Source organism: Octopus sinensis, linkage group LG28 (genome assembly GCF_006345805.1).
Source record: "Octopus sinensis linkage group LG28, ASM634580v1, whole genome shotgun sequence".
Lineage (NCBI taxonomy): Eukaryota > Metazoa > Mollusca > Cephalopoda > Octopoda > Octopodidae > Octopus > Octopus sinensis.
Window position 1 is genome coordinate 4111456 of NC_043024.1, and position 21640 is coordinate 4133095.

General features: G+C 40.0%; 2 protein-coding genes across 2 annotated transcripts; both read left to right on the plus strand.

Moving 5' to 3' along the window:
- The first annotated feature begins 9004 nt into the window (after window positions 1-9004).
- Window positions 9005-10680, plus strand: LOC118768325 (zinc finger protein OZF-like). Its single transcript, XM_036514571.1, has one exon. The coding sequence runs from the start codon at window positions 9240-9242 to the stop codon at window positions 10527-10529; it is 1290 nt and encodes a 429-aa protein (XP_036370464.1). The 5' UTR covers window positions 9005-9239; the 3' UTR covers window positions 10530-10680.
- Window positions 10681-19764: 9084 nt separating this feature from the next.
- Window positions 19765-21640, plus strand: LOC115225593 (zinc finger protein OZF-like). Its single transcript, XM_029796517.2, has one exon. The coding sequence runs from the start codon at window positions 19982-19984 to the stop codon at window positions 21467-21469; it is 1488 nt and encodes a 495-aa protein (XP_029652377.2). The 5' UTR covers window positions 19765-19981; the 3' UTR covers window positions 21470-21640.

Consider the following 21640-nt stretch of genomic DNA (forward strand, 5'->3'; position numbering starts at 1 on the left):
ACAGGAGTAGCTGTGTGGTAAGTAGCTTGCTTACGAACCACATGGTTCCGGGTTCAGTCCCACTGCGTGGCACCTTGGGCAAGTGACTTCTACTATAGCCTCAGGCCATCCAAAGCCTTGTGAGTGGATTTGGTAGACGGAAACTGAAAGAAGCCCGTTATATATATATGTATATGTTTGTGTGTCTGTGTTTGTTGTCCTAACGATGCGTGACAACCAATGCTGCTATGTTTACATCCCCGTAACTTAGCAGTTCGGCAAAAGAGACTGATAGAATAAGTACTAGGCTTACAAAGAATAAGTCCTGAGGTTGATATTTGCTCGACTAAAGGCGGTGCTCCAGCATGACCACAATCAAATGACTAAAACAAGTAAAAGAACGTATGTATATATATATATATATATATATATATATATTTCTCTCTTTATTTTCTCTTCTTGTTTCTTTCTGTGGAAGAGCATAGGCTCGAAATGTTAAAGACTTTTTCTATTCCCGAGCGTTATACTAATACATCTGTTTTCTACACCACCTGTCTTCGTCTTTTGTTTTTTTCATGAATTCCCTCTCTCTCTCTCTCTCTCTCTCTCTCTCTCTATATATATATATTATATATATATATAGATATATATATATATATATATTTTACTCTTTTTCTATATATATATAGTGTGGGGGTTGGTATTTAAATGCTGTTGAATCCTATGAAATAATTATGAACCAAATCTAACAAAGCCTGCTTTGAAGAAGTCTAGGAGTGGTCTTGATTAGAGAATGGAAGAGAGAAAGAATAGAAAAACGGAAGGTCAAAGTATAGGAAACAACTGCCTACGCACATATTTCTGCATTTGCTCACACACTTGCTCAAACGCATGCACAAATAAGTGCATACACACGACGATTGCTTCATCTCGTCAGATGATATCCATCCCACATTTGGCCTGCTTGTTCTGATTTCCTTACATCTTCGCATGTTTGTGGATATGACACATCGACACCCACCCACCTACCAAATCACCATACGACTTTGTAAAACAGTGGCGGATGCAGGGGTGGTTGCTCTAGTTGCCACGGTAACACCCACTCTTTCTAGCCGAGCCGACACTAAACAAAACAAATTGGGACTGAGCCTTTTTCGTGCAACGGTTGCACGGCATTGCTGTTTCATATGCATTTGGGCTGCTGCAACAAAGGCCCGAAATTTTGGGGGTGGATGGGGTGGCTAGTCATTTACATCAATTGAAGAATTCTGGTGCTTAACTTGTATTTATTTCATCGACCCCTGAAAGGGTAAAAGGCAAAGCCGACCTTGGCGGAATTTGAACTCAGAGCTTAGCGATAGGCAAAATGCCACAAAGCATTTCGTCCAACATGTTAATAATTCTGCCAGCTCACCATCTTGATAATAATGATAATAATGATGATAATAATGATAAAATAATAATGATAATAATAATAATAATAATGATAAAATAATAATGATAATAATAATAATAATGATAATGATAATAATGCTGATAATAATAATGATAATAATAATAACGATAATGATAATGATGATAATGATAATGATAATAATAATAATGATAATAATAATAACATCATCATCATCATCGTTTAACGTCCGTTCTCCATGCTAGCATGGGTTGGACGGTTCGACCGGGGTTCTGGGAAGCCAGAAGGCTGCACCAGGCTCCAGTCTAATCTGGCAATGTTTCTACAGCTGGATGCCCTTCCTAACGCCAACCACTCCGTGAGTGTAGTGGGTGCTTTTTACGTGCCACCTGCACAGGTGCCAGGCGAGGCTGGCAACGGCCACGGTCGGATTGGTGTATTTTATGTGCCACCGGCACGGAAGCCAGTCGAGGCGGTGCTGGCATCGGCCACGAGTCGGATAGTGCTTTTTACGTACCACCAGACCAGGGATCCTGGCTGGTTCAATTCGATTTCGATTCGCTTGCCCCAACATGTCTTCACAAGCAAAGGGGGTTGGCATGGGTGCCTGTCGTACGGTCGCATTGGAGTATTTTACGCGCCACGGCCACGAGTCGGATAGTGCTTTGATAATGATAATAATAATAATGATGATAATAATATTAATAATAATAATAACGATAATGATGATAATAATAATAATGATGATAATAATAATGATAATAGTGATAATGATAATAAGATGGGCTACAGCAAATATTCTGCTCAATACCACAGATTTGCTTGTCAGTTGTTTGACCATAACCAGTTGAGCATGTCCCTTGGTGGCTGACGATATATGCATCTCTGATCACGAGCAGAAGTAGTGGGGGAGCATCATAGCCGTGTGTTGAGAAGGATTCTTTAGGGTTTGAATAGTTCACCTCTGGAAACATGGGTGGTTCTTTCAACATCCTTAAACAACCCTTATTCAGGGACCTTTTGAGCGGGATGGGCTACTCGACCTGAAGAAAATTCTGACTGGGCCCCACCTGCAAGGTCATGCGCTGTTTATCTTGATATGAGATCACCATGTCGCCCACATATGGTTGTGATGCATGTGCCTGGTGTACCCTTATTAGACGGGTAGTCATGATGGGTATACTGGGCTTCGTATATTTTACCCCAGTATCACTTTGATGGCATGCACTGCTCTCTCAATCAATAATAATAATAATAATAATAAAAAGATGTGGAATCTTAAAACAAAAACTGTTCCTGTTATGGTAGGTGCCCTAGGTATGATAAAAAAGGGACGTCAGAAACACCTAGACAATATCCCTGGAGAACCATGTCTCAAGGAAATCCAAAAGATTGTGCTAACAAGTACTGCCCACATCCTTAGAAAAACTCTATCAATGTAAATGTTTGTGTTTGCATTACATGGAGATATTTCTCTACTTCCCCTCCCCAAGCTTTCAGCTATATTTCAACAACTCTTAACCTTCACTTGCCCTAGGGCGCTGGGTGTGCCCCGGCAAGTGATTGCATCAAACATCCAGATTAAAAGTAAATGGCAATAATAATAATAATAATAATAATAATACAAATCAAAAACCATTTAATTCCAAGATTAAAACAATTATTTTGTATGAGACTTTGCTTGGCTGTGTGCTAAGTAGCTTGCTAACCAACTACATGGTTCTGGGTTCAGTCCCACTGCATGGCACCTTGGGCAAGTTCCTTCTACATTAGCCTCGGACCAACCAAAGCTTTGTGAGTGGATTTGGCAAATGGAAACTGAAAGAAGCCCGTTGTATGTGTATCTGTGTTTGTCCCCTCACCATCGCTTGACAACCAATGCTGGTGTGTTTACGTCGCCATGTAGTATATATAGTAGAAGGCATTTGCCCAAGGTGCCATGCAGTGGGACTGAACCAATGCGTGACACCTTGGGCAAGTGTCTTCTACTATAGCCTCGGGCCGACCAAAGCCTTGTGAGTGGATTTGGTAGATGGAAACTGAAAGAAGCCCGTCGTATATATGTATATATATATATGTGTGTTTGTACCCCTGGCATAGCTTGACAACCGATGCTGGTGTGTTTATGTCCCCGTCACTTAGCGGTTCGGCAAAAGAGACCGATAGATTAAGTACTGGGCTTACAAAAGAATAAGTCCCGGGGTCGAGTTGCTCGACTAAAGGCGGTGCTCCAGCATGGCCACAATCAAATGACTGAAACAAGTAAAAGAGATACAATAATTAAGGAATTAATCTTTTCAGAACACAATTGAGTTCTAATGAAAGGGAGATAAGTTACAGCCTTTTGTGTTGTCCGGAAAGTTCGTGCCGATTTATAGCAGCTTACCTTTCGACTTATTTTAGAACATGGTTGAGTCCATAAAAAAGGATTTGACTCCACCTCCATTTAGAGCACGGTTCAAGCTATCTTTTTGTGGAACAAGGTTTATGTTCCTATAACCTGTGTTAATTCTGTAACCCTTTAAAATGGAGGATAAGAAAGTTAATTTTCGGTATTTGATGCTTTGGGAACCAGACAAAAATTGCAGCAGCTCGGCCGGGATGTGTTACCCCACCCTCCATATTCACCAGATATTGCTCCTTTAGGTTTCCATTTATTCAGGTCTCTGCAGAATAGTCTTAATGGTAACAATTTCAATTCCTTGGATGACGTAAAAAGATACCTTGATGAATTCTTTGCCATGAAACCAGCTCAATTCTGGGAAGAGGGTACTTTCAAGTTAAAGGAGAGATGGAGACGCATTGTGCAACAAAATGGTTCATATTTGGTTGATTAAAAATATAATGGAAAGTATTTATTGACCTTTTTCTTTCCTTTAAAAATCGGCACAAACTTTCCGGACAACCCAAGAGTAAAGATGAACTGTGTATGTGTGTGAATGTCTGTCGATTTATAGGAAGAAAGGTTACAGCACCTACATAAAGACTAAAAGTTAATTCTTGTGTAAACTATTTCGAAGAAGACAATGGAATTGGTTCCGAGTCGCTAGGTGCCGCCCAGCCCAAGGGAGCCACGTGTTCTTTTCCAAAATGTTGCACATAGCGCAGTCCCCATTGAAAAATGCCTGGTCTAAGGGAGATATACATACAAACACAGGAATGTGCAGAATATATACATACAGGAGTTGCTGTGTGGTAAGTACCTTGCTCACCAGCCACATGGTTCCGGGTTCAGTCCCACTGCGTGGCACCTTGGGCAAGTGTCTCCTGCTATAGCCTCGGGCCGACCAAAGCCTTGTGAGTGGATTTGGTAGACGGAAACTGAAAGAAGCCCGTCGTATATATATATATATGTGTGTTTGTGTGTCTGTGTTTGTCCCCCCAACATCGCTTGACAACCAATGCTGGTGTGTTTACGTCCCCGTCACTTAGCAGTTCGGCAAAAGACACCGATAGAATAAGTACTGGGCTTACAAAAGAATAAGTCCCGGGGTCGATTTGCTCGATTAAAGGCAGTGCTCCAGCATGGCCGCGGTCAAATGACTGAAACAAGTAAATGAGTATACATCATAACAAAAAAGAGTACTGGTGGAATGTCCCAGTGAAGTACTCAATAAAATGTATGCACAACATATCTGATATAATGATTAGGGACAGAGAAAAGAAACTGTGCACAGATGTGGAAATCGGCTGCCCAGCGGATGTTAACATGAAGCTCCACATCCAGTAGAAGTTTATATTCTCTGTTATCAAAGTTCGTTCGTACAAAATCTTGCAAAATTTCATTTTTTGTAGGAGATTTATGGAAAAGTTTTGAAAGTTTTCTTACCTTATTTAAAACTTTGTTAAATTCAGGTTTTAGCTGGGGAAAAACAAGCATTTTCGTGAGCCAAATCTGTTTGACAAAGTATGTCTTGTTGGCTTATGTCAGCTTCATCATCACCATCGTCTGTTATGGTGATCGTTATCGTCAGTTATAGCGATCACTGTCGTCTGTTATAGCAATCTCTTCACTTTTTTATCAAAAAATTTGGTGATACTTCTTTAAAATGAATCTGGAACTGGTTATTATATATGCTCAACGGGAAAGACCACCCGACTGAAGACTAACAGCATCCCCTTGACTTGCTATGAATAAACTCAGTTACCTGCAAATTCAAAGAGTCAGCCAGGGGTTAGCGAAGGAGATGACAAGGTGCTGATCTAAGGATCAAGGTGAGGATATGTTGCGATATGTTTCAATGAAACAGACAGCACTCAACTAAAGGCGACCGACAACAGTTCAGTTAGTCCAGTTTCAACGATATTTCTTGAAAAGAAAAAATGGAGAAATGTTTTGCGAAAAAAAAAAAAGAAAAAACGAAACAGCGGATCTTTTCACTTTGACCGGCACATTTAAAAAATAGTTATTTGCAACTAAACACTTTTAAACTTCGTATACTGGTAGAATGTGTTACATAAAACATCTTTTATTGAAAAGATCCGAAACAGCAAGCCTTAAAATCGGTTTTGGCAGATCGGTTTCGGTTTTACTGATCATAACATAAAACCGGTTTCGAGGCCTAGTGCGGGGCTAAAGTAAAAAAATAAAATCTCTTGCCCAAGGTGCCACACAGTGGGACTGAACTTGAATCTAAGAAGTTGTTTTTTAACCACATCATACGTACACCTATTTTGAATTTCGCGCGCACACACACACACACACACAGAAATGAAAATGTCCAATATTTAAAACAGAGATCTATATCCATTTTTAACATTTATTTTTAAAAATAGATTAAGTTAGAGGTGAATGTATAACGTTCTTAAGTTGAACGTTATATGTTTACTTGGTTTTCCTGAAACGAATGTTACTTTTTCGTTTCAGGAAAACCAAGTAAACTTTTTAACATTCTCCATTCTTGCTGTTCTCAACTTGACTTACACTGATTCCCCCCAAAAACATTTACCAACAGTTATTTAAATAAATAGTTCTTTGACTGCGAGACGAAGATTTTGATTATTAGGTACTACTTGAGAACAGTGGTCCCGATGCGCGCACTCACGCTAGCTAGTCGTGACTAGTCGATCCTACGACTACCTAGCAAAGTAAATAAAACACAAAATAAATAAATTTTTTTACTCTAAGTAAATAATTTTTAAAAAACAAAATAAAACAAAGTAAATAATTTATTTAAGGAGTGGCTGTGTGGTAAGTAGCTTGCTAACCAACCACATGGTTCCGGGTTCAGTCCCACTGCGTGGTATCTTGGGCAAGTGTCTTCTGCTATAGCCTCGGGCTGACCAAAGCCTTGTGAGTGGATTTGGTAGACGGACACTGAAAGAAGCCTGTCGTATATATGTATGTGTGTGTGTATTTGTGTGTCAGTGTTTGTCCCCCCTAGCATTGTCTGACAACCGATGCTGGTGTGTTTACGTCCACGTAACTTAGCGGTTCGGCAAAAGGAACCGATAGAATAAGTACTAGGCTTACAAAGAATAAGTCCCGGGGTCGATTTGCTCGACTAAAGGTGGTGCTCCAGCATGGCTGCAGTCAAATGACTGAAACATGTAAAAGAGTAAAACAAAAACACAAAGTAAGGATCGACTAGTCACGACTAGCTAGCGCCGATGCGCAAGTACGCGAGTGCGCGCACCGGAACCACTCTTCTTAAGTAGTACCTTTAAATAAACAGTTCTTTGACTGCGAGACGAAGATTCGATCATTATAGGTCTCATATACATGAAAGAGTAACTTCATCGTATAATTGAAATGCATTAAGTGGATTATATTATATTAGGGACACTTAATCCATGTCACCGGTTGTGTCATTGATGCGGAAGAGAGAACAATTAGCAACGATCCGGGTACCTTGGTGTGTTTCACGTAATTTAATTATATCCTGTGTAGTAATTAACTCATGTTAAGGTGAGTGTTAATGTTTATATTCAAATTAAATCTATTGATATGATATGACAGGGTCGGTGTTCCATCACTGGGATGGTTAAATATTTTATTTCCTTTAACAAATTACATTATATCGATAATTGGTTATTTCACGCTTCACCGATCAGGGGAGATATGTTTTAATCACCAACTAATCAGTAATTAGCTTTCTTGATTCTCCATGATTGCATCTGAAGTACGTATTATTTGTATTGCCATCACAACACACGTTAGAAGCTTATATATTCTATGTATGGTGGGTGAATAATCACGATTTAATATGATTTCTATTTCTTTACTACCCACAAGGAGCTAAACACGGAGGGGACAAAAAAGGCCAGACAAACGGATTAAGTCGATTACATCGACCCCAGTGCGTAATTGGTACTTATTTAATCGACCTCGGCGAAATTTGAACTCAGAACGTAGAGGCAGACGAAATATCACATTTCGCCCTGCGTGCTAACGTTTCTGCCAGCTCGTCGCCTTGTTTAATATGACTTCATTCACACATATACACATACAAATATATGCATAGACTATTCATTTTTACGATGCCCAAACGAGCTAAATAAGTTTTAAAAAAAACTGTACAAGGCATATCTACTAAATCTCTATATATAAAGCTGAAGTTGTCTGTGTGGGGCAGGTTTGGTAGCCTTCAACTAACACCATCTCCTCCGAGTCCCTGCGGCGCAAGTTGACCAAAATTGAGAGTATGATAGAAGAAGGCTTGCTCTTCGTTCCGTAGAAGAAAAAATTCAAATCGGACCATGTTAACACCAAAAATTATTTACATCAAAAAGGTGCTTTTTTCTATGAAAATCCCTATTTTTTTACTGCTGTGTCGCCATTTTTCGGTGTATTTCAACCAGAAAAATGTTCACTTAAAGAGAATAACAAGCTACATAATACAAAATTTTTACTTTTCAAAAATTCCAATTCTAAAGGGTCGAAACAAACCCGAGCAACGCCGGATGATACTGCTAGTACAAGATTAAATGCATCAAATGACATTATTTAGTTTCTAGAAATAAATTCTTAAAAAACTGACGGTATCTGATTACTTGTGAGATGTCTATACACGTGTTTCCATTCTCCAAAATCTATCTTACACAGTCGTATATTTTCTTTCTTTACAGCTGTGCTGAATGTTCCGTTACAACTCGCCGTTCAAAAACACCGATTCCACTGGAATATCTTGTACCAGTCTATGAAAGCTGCCTCTACCTGTAATATGTATGTTTTCAGCCTACGCAGCTTCTATCAACCATATCCACAGCTATTAACGTAGGCATAGAAGTCTTTTTGTCTGCTATGTGTTCCATTTGGTGATGTTCCAACCAGCAACAAACCTTCTAGTATTATGTAGAAAAAATATATATATTTCTTTACTACCCACAAGGGGCTAAACACAGAGGGGACAAACAAGGACAGACAATTTGAACTCAGAATGTAACGGCAGACGAAATATCTATTTCTTTACTACCCACAAGGGGCTAAACACAGAGGGGGCAGACAAAGGGATTAAGTCGATTATATCAACCCCAGTGTGTAACTCGTACTTAATTTAGCAACCCTGAAAGGATGAAAGGCAAAGTCGACCTCGGTGGAATTTGAACTCGGAACATAACAACAGACGAAATACCTATTTCTTTACAACCCAAGAGGGACTAAAAGGATGAAAGGCAAAGTCGAACTCGGAACGTAACGACAGACGAAATACGGCTACGCATTTCACCCGGCGTGCTAACGTTTCTGCCAGCTCACCGCCTTTTATGTAGAAAAAATATATACATTGATATATTTTCCAAACATTTAAAGAAAGTTCTATGATTTGGCTATCATAAGACAAGAAAATAAACTATAAGAGATTCAATTCAAAGACATTTCTCAGTTTCAAGAATTCCTCAAGTTAATATGGACGATATTAATCTTTTGAACACTTCTAAAACAACTTCTGTGAATGCCATTGATTTAAAGAAACACAAAAGTTTACGCACTAAGAAGAAACAGACTGAGTGTGAAATATGTGAAAGGTCCTTTGTCACTAACAGTTCCTTAACAAAACATAAAAAGACCCACACTGGTGATAAACCTTTCCACTGTGAAATCTGTGGAAAACCATTTGCAATGAGTGGAACATTAACGAGGCACAAACGAATGCATACTGCGGAAAAATGTTATCATTGTGAAATCTGCGGAAACTCGTATTCAAAAAATATTCACCTTGTTGTCCACAAGTGTAGCCACACGGGAGAAAAACCGTTCCACTGTGAGGAATGTGGAAGGTCCTTTGTCACTAACAGTTCCTTAACAAAACATAGAAAGACACACACTGGTGATAAACCTTTCCACTGTGAAATATGTGGAAAATCATTTGCGCGGAATTTCAGGCTTGTTATCCACAGACGTACTCATACGGGAGAAAAACTGTTCCACTGTGAAATCTGTGGAATGTCGTTTATTGAGAATAGTTCGTTAATACGTCATAAACGAATTCACACTGGAGAAAGACCTTTCCACTGCGAAGTGTGCGGAAAATCTTTCCCACAAAATGCACAGCTTGTAACTCACATACGTGTTCACACTGGGGAAAAGCCTTTCCGCTGTGAAATATGCGAGAAAAGTTTTATTACAAATAGTAAATTAAAAGTCCACTTGAGATTCCACACTGGGGAAAAACTGTTCCGCTGTGATATTTGTGGGAAAGGTTTTGTGTACCATTCTAAATACGCTGCCCATATAGGTAGTCACACCGGCGTAAAACCTTTCCGCTGTGAAATATGTGCGAAATCTTTCTCCGATAAGACGCACCTAGTTGTCCACAAACGAACCCACACTGGGGAAAAACCGTTCCACTGCGAAGTGTGCGGAAAATCATTTGCTACGAATACCCACCTTGTACTTCACAAGAAAATACACACAAGAGAAAAAGTTTTTATTTGTGAAAAATGTGGTGATTCGTTTAATGAAAAGTCAAATTATGTTACTCACAAACGGGTACACTCTGGAGTAAAAGCTTTCTATTGTGAGATCTGTGGAAAATCCTTCTCAAGTCCGTATAACGTTATAGTTCATACTCGTAGTCACACCGGAGAAAGGCCCTATCATTGTGAAATTTGTAAGAAATCGTTTATTTGTAAAAGTCATTTGAATAAGCATAAACAAACCCACACAGGAGAGAAGCCTTTTGATGATGAAACATGAAAAATCCTTCCCACATAAATTTAATCCTTAACCCTTTAGCATTTAAACCGGCCATATCCGGCCAAAAGTATTCTGCTTTTTTTTATGTTCAAACTGGCCATACTCTCTCTTTACTCTTTTACTTGTTTCAGTCATTTGACTGCGGCCATGCTGGAGCACCGCCTTTAATTGAGCAACTCGACCCTGGGACTTATTCTTTTTGTAAGCCCAGTACTTATTCTATCGGTCTTTTTTGCCGAAATGCTAAGTGACAGGGACGTAAACACACCAGCATCGGTTGTCAAGCAATGCTAGGGGAACAAACACAGACACACAAACACAGACACATACATATATATATATATATATATATACGACAGGCTTCTTTCAGTTTCCGTCTACCAAATCCACTCACAAGGCATTGGTCGGCCCGGGGCTATAGCAGAAGACATTTGCCCAAGATGCCACGCAGTGGGACTGAACCCGGAACCATGTGGTTGGTTAGCAAGCTACTTACCACACAGCCACTCCTGCGCCAATTTTTAAATTTTTTTTTTTATTTAGTTTCAGCTCACAAGCTGTGGCCATGCTGGGGCACCGCCATTTGGTGTTGCTACATGATTTTACTTCACGAATGCTTTTTAGCAAATGCCATCTGGTGCATGAGAGAGTTCGAAGCAGCTGCCCTCATCTGCACCTCCTGCCGTGAAGTTGGTTCATCTGGGACACCTGACAAGAAGAGATCCAGTTTCATTTTAAAGACATCTGCATCCACCCCATGCAGGTCTCTTAGGTTCTTCGGGAGGATATTGAAGAGCTGTGGGCCTCGGAAGCCCAGGCTATCACAGTATCTTGTCCTACATCTTGATGGCAAATTTGGAGTCCTTGGCACCTCGCTGTGGCGCCCAGTTCTGGCATTTGTGTAACTCTCGATGCCAAAGTTTGGAACAAGTCCTTCTAGGATCTTCTAGATGTATATTATGGCATATCTTTCTCGCCTACACTCTAAGGAATAGAGTTTCAATCTTTTGAGTCTTTCCCAATAGCTTATATGCTGCACATAGGCTATCTTCTTCGTATAGCTTCGTTGGATCGCCTCAAGTTCTGTGATTAACTTGACACTGGATGGTGACCATATCTGATCTCTCACACCAACCCTACAATATCATCTTAAAAATTAACAGCTACTTCATCAAAATCTCATAACTACAAGATAATGCATGATTAGTTCAAAACAATGTGGATGAAAAGGCATTAGTTTTGGCAGAATAATGTGAACACGAAAGGGTTGAAATCGACCAAAGCCTTGTGAGTGGATTTCGTAGAAGGAAACTGAAAGAAGCCCATTGTATATATATATATATGCTGTGTGGTAAGTAGCTTGTTTACCAACTAAATGGTTCCGGGTTCAGTCCCACTGCGTGGCACCTTGGGCAAGTGTTTTCTATTATAGCCATGGGTCGACCAAAGCCTTGTGAGTGGATTTGGTAGACGGAAACTGAAAGAAGCCTGTCGTATATATGTATATATGCATGTGTGTGTATATGTTTGTGTGTCTGTGTTTGTCCCCCCAACATCACTTGACAACCGATGCAGGTGTGTTTACGTCCCCGTCACTTAGCGGTTTGGCAAAATACACCGATAAGAATAAGTACTAGGCTTACAAAGAATAAGTCCTGGGGTCAATTTGCTCGATTAAAGGCGGTGCTCCAGCATGGCCGCAATCAAATGACTGAAACCAGTAAAAGAGTATTTAATGTCCATTATCTGTGCTGGCATGGGTTGGACAGTATGACCAAAGCTGGCAAACCCAGGGGCTGCACCAGGCTCTACTGTCTATTTTGACATGGTTTCTATGGCTGGATGCCCTTCCTAATGCCAAACCCTCCACAGTGTACTGGGTGCTTTTTATATGGAACCAGTGCTTTTAACGTGGCACCACCCTCCATTTCTCCAGTCTTTCCAAACCTGTCTCTTTGCTTTTATGACCCTTATTACCACTGCCGTGAGAAAAAATACCTTTCGCAAATATCTAAAATTGTAGGTAAATTGAGATGGAAGGAAAGTATTGTTCGGGGACAAGATTGACGGGGACATAAACACACCAACATCGGTTGTCAAGCAATGCTAGGGGGACAAACACAGACAATTGTAATTGTAATATATGCAGAAAATCTGTCAGCCAGGTGCATGAGTGGCTGTGTGGTAAGTAGCGTGTTTACCAACTACATGGTTCCGGGTTCAGTCCCACTGCGTGGCACCTTGGGCAAGTGTCTTCTACTATGGCCTCGGGCCGACCAATGCCTTGTGAGTGGATTTGGTAGACGGAAACTGAAAGAAGCCCATTGTATATATATATGCTGTGTGGTAAGTAGCGTGTTTACCAACCACATGGTTCCGGGTTCAGTCCCACTGCGTGGCACCTTGGGCAAGTGTCTTCTACTATGGCCTCGGGCCGACCAATGCCTTGTGAGTGGATTTGGTAGACGGAAACTGAGAGAAGCCTGTCATATATATGTATATATATATATGTGTGTGTCTGTGTTTGTCCCCCTAGCATTACTTGACAACCGATGCTGGTGTGTTTATGTCCCCGTCAATCTTGGCTTGAAATTTGTGCATTATTATTTTTATTAAAAAATTTGTTAAAATAAGAGATATGTCCAAAAGGAAAATACTGAGGTGATTTGATGAAAACCTTCCCTAGAAATAGAAGTGAAACGAACTCAATAACAGAAAAATAACATGTAAAATCTTTTGAAATAACTTGTGATAAATTATTCCCATTTATTTGCAAATAAAAATTTCATTTCTGAAAATTCTTTGAAAATTCAAAATAAAATTGTGTGGTACATATATATGAACACAGACATATGGATCTGTTACGTGTATGTTTCTGGTTGTTTATTTTTTTGTTGTCTGCACGAAGAGGCATTGCTGATGACCTTTTCAAGCCCTCCAAAACTGGCAAACCATATGAATCACAAAAGCTTCCTTTGTACGCTGAATAGTGGTTTTGCAAGAAGTGTGCCCCTGAGAAAATGTCTCCCACATTTTGAAAGTGAACGAGAGCCTCCTGTCTTCATAATCCTTGTTTTTTCGTAACTACAAGTGAAGTTTATTAGCACAGCTATGTGTGAACCACATGGAGAACTTGGGTCATGGAAATTTTGTTGTGGGCTGGATGTGAAATGACATGACTAAAAGGATATTTGTATTCACCTGCCTAAACATTTTTCTGATGGGTCAGGAGTGAAATGTATCGTCAGGGGTAAGTGATATACTGAGGGCATATTGAAAAAGGGTTTGGGCAAAAGAAAATACAGAAGGATCAGTTAATTATGATCTTATTCAAGATATTCCCCTCTCAGATTCACTCACTTATTGCAGCAGTCCTTCAGTTTTTCTAAGCCCTGTAAAAGAACTTGGAAGATTGGGCCTTCAATTAGGCCATTTGCAAGACTTTTAAAGCCAGGAAATTTTCAACACCGACCCACCCTGTATATATATGTGTATGTATATGTATATATATATATATATATACACACACACATACTCAAAGAGGTGCTGAAAAGTGTTTAGATTTGGGTAAAAGAAAATAGAGGAGGATCATTTAATTATGATTTTATTCAACATATTCTCTCTCAGATTCATACACTTATTGCAGCAAACCTTAAATTTTTCTAAGCCCTGTTAAAGAACTGAAGGTTAGGCCTCCAACCAGGCCCTTTGCAATACCCTAAAAGCAAGGAATTTTTTAGCACCCCCTCACAAGTCTGGCAGAGTTCCAATCAAGTAATTTCCTTGGAGAAAGCAGATGTGATGGTGTGTTGTTGAGTTGTAATGAGTTTTAAAGTAGAAGAAATAGCTAAGATTTTTGGCTGCTATTTCTAAACTTCGGTGTGTGGCGAAGCAAATCTTTGCTGAACCCTTTTTATTAGTATATATATATATATATAATAATAAATATTAGGGAATAAATCCAAATTTACAAGGAAAAATCAGATTTAAGATTGAATCCAATTTTATAGTAAAATATTATATTATATCAAATATGTTAAATTTTAATTTATATAAATTATTTTATGTATTGGCTTAAGTCTTTCTTTGTTTGATTTGCATAATAGTGGTTTTGATATAATATATATATAATCATTATCATCGTCGTTTAACGTCTGTTTTCCATGCTAGCATGGGTTGGACGGATGAAGGGGATTTGGTGAAGCGAGAAAAGAAGAAAGATGTTTGGTGTATCACCTTGATTGCGAAATATTGTGGAAAATCCTTTGTTACAAACACTCATCTTGTAATTCACATGGGAATACAAACTGGAAAGACCATCTGTAATTGTAATATATGCAGAAAATCTTTCAGCCAGGTGCAGGAGTGGCCGTGTGGTAAGTAGCTTGCTAACCAACCACATGGTTCCGGGTTCAGTCCCATTGCGTGGCACCTTGGGCAAGTGTCTTCTACTATAGCCTCGGGCCGACCAAAGCCTTGTGAGTGGATTTGGTAGACGGAAACTGAAAGAAGCCTGTCGTATATATGTATGTATATATATATATGTATGTGTGTCTGTGTTTGTCCCCCTAGCATTGCTTGACAACCGATGCTGGTGTGTTTACATCCCTGTCACTTAGCGGTTTGGCAAAAGAGACCGATAGAATAAGTACTGGGCTTACAAAAGAATAAGTCCTGGGGTCGAGTTGCTCGATTAAAGGCGGTGCTCCAGCATGACTGAAACAAGTAAAAGAGTATGAAATCACATCTAGTTACTCACACACTGGAGAAAAATCTTTCCATTATGAAATATGTGAAAAACCATTTATCTGTAAAACTCACTGTACATCATCCTCGTTTAACGTCCATTTTTCCATGCTGGCATGGGTTGGACGGTTCGTCTGGGGTCTGGGAAGCCAGGAGGCCACGCAGTGGGACTGAACCCGGAAAAATTCCAGAATTTTGTTTTGAAGAGGTGGTTTTTCCCTCTTTCTCAAAGGTTGTTATTACTTTCGAGACAGTACTTCATGATACACCAAACATTTCAGCTGTTTTCGTTTCGCTAGCGCTTGCCATACGAGCACCAACAATTTGACCTCTTTGGAAGTCCTATAGATCTGTCGTTTTAATGAATTTTATTACCTTTTGCTGATGATACCTGAAAACAAACAGCAATTTTAGCAAAACGTATAAACAACACTAATAATAAATCAAAAAACATAAAAATAAAGAAGCTTTTGACGGTTTTATAGATATTTTAAAATTATGATGCTATTATGCTAGGCGTTTCCATTATTTTATCCAACTTATTTTATAAGCACAGGAGTGGCTTTGTGGTAAGTAGCTTGCTAACCAACCACATGGTTCCGGGTTCAGTCCCACTGCATGGCACCTTGGGCAAGTGTCTTCTATTATAGCCTCGGGCCGACCAAAGCCTTGTGAGTGGATTTGGTAGACGGAAACTGAAAGAAGCCCGTCGTATATATGTATATATATATATATATGTGTGTGTGTGTATATGTTTGTATGTCTGTGTTTGTCCCTCCAACATCGCTTGACAACCGATGGTGGTGTGTTTACGTCCCTGTAACTTAGCGGTTCGGCAAAAGAGACCGATAGAATAAGTCCTGGGGTCGAGTTGCTCGATTAAAGGCGGTGCTCCAGCATGGCCACAGTCAAATGACTGAAACAAGTAAAAGAATAAAAGAGTAACCCCTGTATTTTGAAGAATTACTTCTTCGTTTCAGAAGCGCCAAGTTAACTTTTAGCATTCGCAATTACGTTCTAGTCCGGAATTTAAATTACATTTTCCCCCCACGTTTACCGGCAGATATTTAAATAAATAGTTTATTTTTGTTAGGTGAAGTAATTTTGATCTGAATATAACCGACAGAATAAACCTGATATAAACGAAAGCCATTTCAAAGTATATTAAATCATGTTGGGGACATTCAACCCATGTCACCGGTTCCATAATTGAGGTGAAAGAAAGATTATCGAGCACCTGGCCTTTGTGTATTTCTGGTAATTATATTAAGTGTTGTAATTAACTCATGATAAGGCGGTACTACTTGAGAACAGCGGTCCCGGTGCGCGCACTCGCGCTAGCTAGTCATTACTAGTCGATCCTTACTTTGTGTTTTTGTCTATTATTTTGCTAGGTAGTCGTTGTAGGATCGACTAGTCACGACTAGCTAGCGCGAGTGCGCGCACCGGGACCGCTGTTCTCAAGTAGTACCGCGAACGTTAATGTTTATATTCAACTTAAATCGATTGATTTGATGTCATTTGATTGGTGTTCCATCACTGGATAATTAAATATTTCATTTTCATCACAAACTACATCGTTAATTGGTTGTTCCTAACTTCACAGAATAGATTAAATTAGTTTTAACCACCCACATGGTTCCGGGTTCAGTCCCACTGCGTGGCACCTTGGGCAAGTGTCTTCTACTATAGCCTCGGGCAAGTGTCTTCTACTATAGCCTCGGGTCGACCATTGCCTTGTGAGTGGATTTGGTAGACGGAAACTGAAAGAAGCCCGTCGTATATATATATGTGTATGTTTGTCCCCTAGCATTGCTTGACAACCGATGCTGGTGTGTTTACGTCGCCGTCACTTAGCGGTTCGGCAAAAGGGACCGATAGAATAAGTACTGGGCTTACAAAGAATAAGTCCCAGGGTCGATTTGCTCGACTAAAGGCGGTGCTCCAGCATGGCCGCAGTCAAATGACTGAAACAAGTAAAAGAGTAAATAATGATTAATTAGCTTCCTTGATTCTTCTTGAACTTTTTAAGTAATATTTAAATATCTAAAGCACGTGTTATTTGTGTTGCCATCACGAAACACATTGTAAAGTTTTGTGCTTGTATATGCAATCAAACGCATACCCTCCATCAGACACCTACCATATTCTGAGCGCCTTGTTTCCCTGAGCATGGATTCACTGAAGCTCCGGCGTCTGGCGACGGACTTGGTAAACACCCACAAAGTTGTCAACCACCTCACCAACAACAACACTGAACACCTTTTTGATCTCCATGTGTCCAACACACGTGGACATGCCTACAAAGTCAGAAAGCAACACAGCTCCCATGACTTTCGGAAACATTTTTTCACGCTAAGAGTTGCTGAAGCATGGAATAAACTGCCTGCGTCAGTTGTTGACTGCCATGACACTGCATCCTTTAAGGCCCTCATGCTTTCCGAAATTTTCCGAAACTACACCTGATTATATATACACTTTAGATGAGTTGTAGTGCACCTGAGCACTGTACACAATTATTATTATTATATATGGTTAACAATAATATGTGTGTGTTTATGTATGGTTTGAATACGATCATCCGTCAGATCGGCGAAGACCATCAAGTCATCGTAGATGAAAGGTGACTGATGATGCGCGGCCTTCATAGAGAAAACTGTCCCTGTTCCCACTGCAGACGACACACAGAGCATTACAAACACAGCCCACACACCCACCTTTGCATTCCATGACTACCACTGGGATTGATCGGGGTACCAGACAAGGATTCCGGACTATTTTTTTACTTAATTTTTGAGAGCGGTCTGGTTCAGAAGGCGATCTTTCGTCTCTAGTAGACCTTTCCGTTGATTTCCGTAAAAAAATATTTTTTTTTACATATGGGCTTGCGGGAACTTTTGAAGTAATATACATACATATACACATACACCGAGTAAAAAATTTCAGTTATCTCTTTCGTTCACACATTACTCTCTCTGTCTCTTCACACACACTAACAGAAGCACTTCACTTACACAACATACTGTCTGTCTACCCACACCCCATCAAACACACACACACGCACATGTACATCAATGCTCCCCATGCACGGTAACTTCAAAAGAACTTCCCTCGTCATACAATCGCTTTCTCTTAGTCTCTTTCGCTCTCATTACTTCAAAAGTTCCCGCAAGCCCATATGTAAAAAAAAAAAGAAGTTTTTTACGGAAATCGACGGAAAGGTCTACTAGAGACGAAAGATTACCTGGTTCATTTTTAGTATTCTCGTTTGTGAGAGCAGTCCAGTTTATTTCAGATCGATGAAGACCATCAAGTCATCGTAGGTGAAAAAGGACTGATGACTTGCGTGGTGGTTTTGAACCCTTTTGTTACTGAATTTATTTTGAGATGCTCTGTGTTTCTTTCAATTTATTCTAAATATAACAAAGAATTTAGTAAAATAACTTTATCATTCAGCTAGTGTTAGGAACATAAATTGTGACTAAGGTTTGGTGGAAGATTTTAATTCAAAACTTATGAAAACAAGACATTTGTACTCAGAGCCAGAGCCGGAATATTTAATGAAAGGGTTAAATTGCGAAACGGCTGCACACCGTGATCCTCATTCTCTCGTCCATGAACCACGTTTGATCCTGTAGCAAGACCAGGCCAAAACAACTGGGGATGGCGACGGTTACAGTGTATGACCAAGATGTCTTACTTTCTAATATCTTGCTCTCTGCACTCAACAGTGTGTTGCTTCTACTGCCTTCTTCTTACGTTCAACCACGAAGCTTTCTTCGGCAAAATCTGCCGCATCCATTTTTCACATGAAAACCCTAACTCACCAAGAGTCACTTAACCGTTTGACTACTCTCACCTCGAAGCGGTTTACCGGATTGTGGTCGTCACTGCATGCATGCAGATACTTGGAGCCACAAGAGTATGACGTGTTCCTCCATCGAAGGTGCCACCCTTCCATGTTACCCCTTATGTTTATGTATAAACGATGCCAGCGCCGCCTCGACTGGCTTCCGTGTCGGTGGCACATAAAAAGCACCATCCGAATCGTAGCCGAAGCCAGTGCCGCCTCGACTGGCTTCCATAAAATGCACCAATCCGACCGTGGCCAATGCCAGCCTCGCCTGGCACCAGTGCAGGTGGCACGTAAAAAGCACACACTACACTCACGGAGTGGTTGGTGTTAGGAAGGGCATCTAGCTGTAGAAACGTTGCCAGATAAGACTGGGCCTGATGCAGCCTTCTGGCTTCCCAGACCCCAGTTGAACCGTCCAACCCATGCTAGCATGGAGAACGGACGTTAAACAATGATGATACATACACACGTATTTCTTCTGTTCATCTATTTTATATTTTTTTTCTTTACAGTTGTGCTGAATGTTCCGTTACAACTTGTCATACAAAAATACCAATTCCACCAGAACACTTGCTACCAGTCAATTATGGATGCTCTCTCTATGTTTGTAGCCTATATAACATCTATTAACTAAACCCACAATCAGGGGAAGTCTGAGAGTATTAAGGGCCCTCAGGCAGTGCCCAATTGACCAACTGCTCAGTCCACCCCTGTCCACAATACAGAATTTTTTTTTTTTTATACAATATGTGTGCCACTCGGATATGCCTCAACCAGCAACAAATATTCCAAGTGTTGTGTAGAAAATATATCTGCATTGAATATTTCCTACACATATAAACAGAGTCCCATGAGATGGATATCACAAGACAGGAAATTGAACCATTATAGACTATATCCACAGACATCAGTTTTGAGAGATTTCTTCAGAGTTAATATGGAGGATGGTAATCACTCAGACACTTCCAACACAACTGTTTCTGAGAATATAAATTCTGTTAAACAGATATCAAGTGCTGAGGAAGCTTTATCTCATAAAGAAAAGTCATCAAAGACGGATATTAATTGTGAAATTTGTGGAAAATCTTTTATGAATTCTAGTAAGTTAAAAAAACACAAAAGATTACATTCTAGAGAAAAACAATTCCAATGTGAAATTTGTGGAAAATCACTGAATCAGAAGTCGCATCTTGTTGTCCACGTCCGTAGCCACACGGGAGAAAGGCCCTATCACTGTGAAATATGTGGAAAAAGATTCGTTGATAACAGTACTTTAAAAACTCACAAACAAACTCACACCAGGGAAAAATCTTTCGACTGTGAAATATGTGGAAAGTCGTACACTCGGAATGCTCGCCTTGTCATCCACAAACGTTGTCACTCCGGAGAAAGACCTTTCCGCTGTGGAACATGTGGTAAAACATTTGTTGATAATGGATACTTGACAAATCACGAACGAATTCATTCTGGAGAAAAACCATTCCGGTGTGAAATTTGCGGAAAATCTTTTAACCAGAATTCCAAACTCGTTTCCCACATACGTATTCACACTGGAGAAAAACCATATCGCTGTGAAACATGTGGCAAATCTTTTATTAATAATACTTATTTAACATGTCACAAGAGATTCCACACCGGGGAAAAACTGTTCCGCTGTGCCACATGTGGGAAGTGCTTTGACAATAACGCCAAACTTGTTGTCCATGTACGAAGTCACACAGGAGAAAAACCTTTCCTTTGTGAGACATGTGGGAAATCTTTCGTTAAGAATTCTCATCTTGTGGTTCACAAAAGGGTCCACACTGGGGAAAAGCCCTTCCGTTGTGAAATTTGTGGGAAACCTTTTCCTGTCCATTTTAATTTGGTTGCTCATAAGAGGACCCACACTGGGGAAAGACCCTATAATTGCGACGTATGTGGGAAATCCTATTTTAATAAATCGCACCTCGTCGGTCACAAAAGAGTACACACGGGGGAAAAACCGTTCTTCTGCGACACATGTGGGAAGTCTTTTTTCTCCGGCAGTAATTTAAAAAGACACAAAATGTTACACTCCGGGAAAAAAACTTTCCGCTGCGAAATATGTGGAAAATCCCATGTCACCAATAGTGATTTAAAAAGGCACATACGAAGACACGTGGGAGATAAGACTTTCCACTGTGAAGTCTGTGGAAAATCGTTCTTCGATAATTCCGATCTTATTGTTCATATCCGTAGTCACACCGGAGAAAGACCTTATCATTGTGACACCTGTGAGAAATCATTTATGTGTAGAAGCAACTTGAATAGACACAAACGAACCCACACAGGAGAGAAGCCTTTTAATAATGGAACATGAGAAATTCTTCCCTTGTAAATTTAAACTTTTAGTCCCATGAAATATAACTTTAACAGAAGATTTCATCATCATCATCATCATCGTTTAACGTCCGTTTTCCATGCTAGCATGGGTTGGAGAGTTTGACCGGGGTCTGGGAAGCCAGGAGGCTGCACCAGGCTCCAGTCTGAT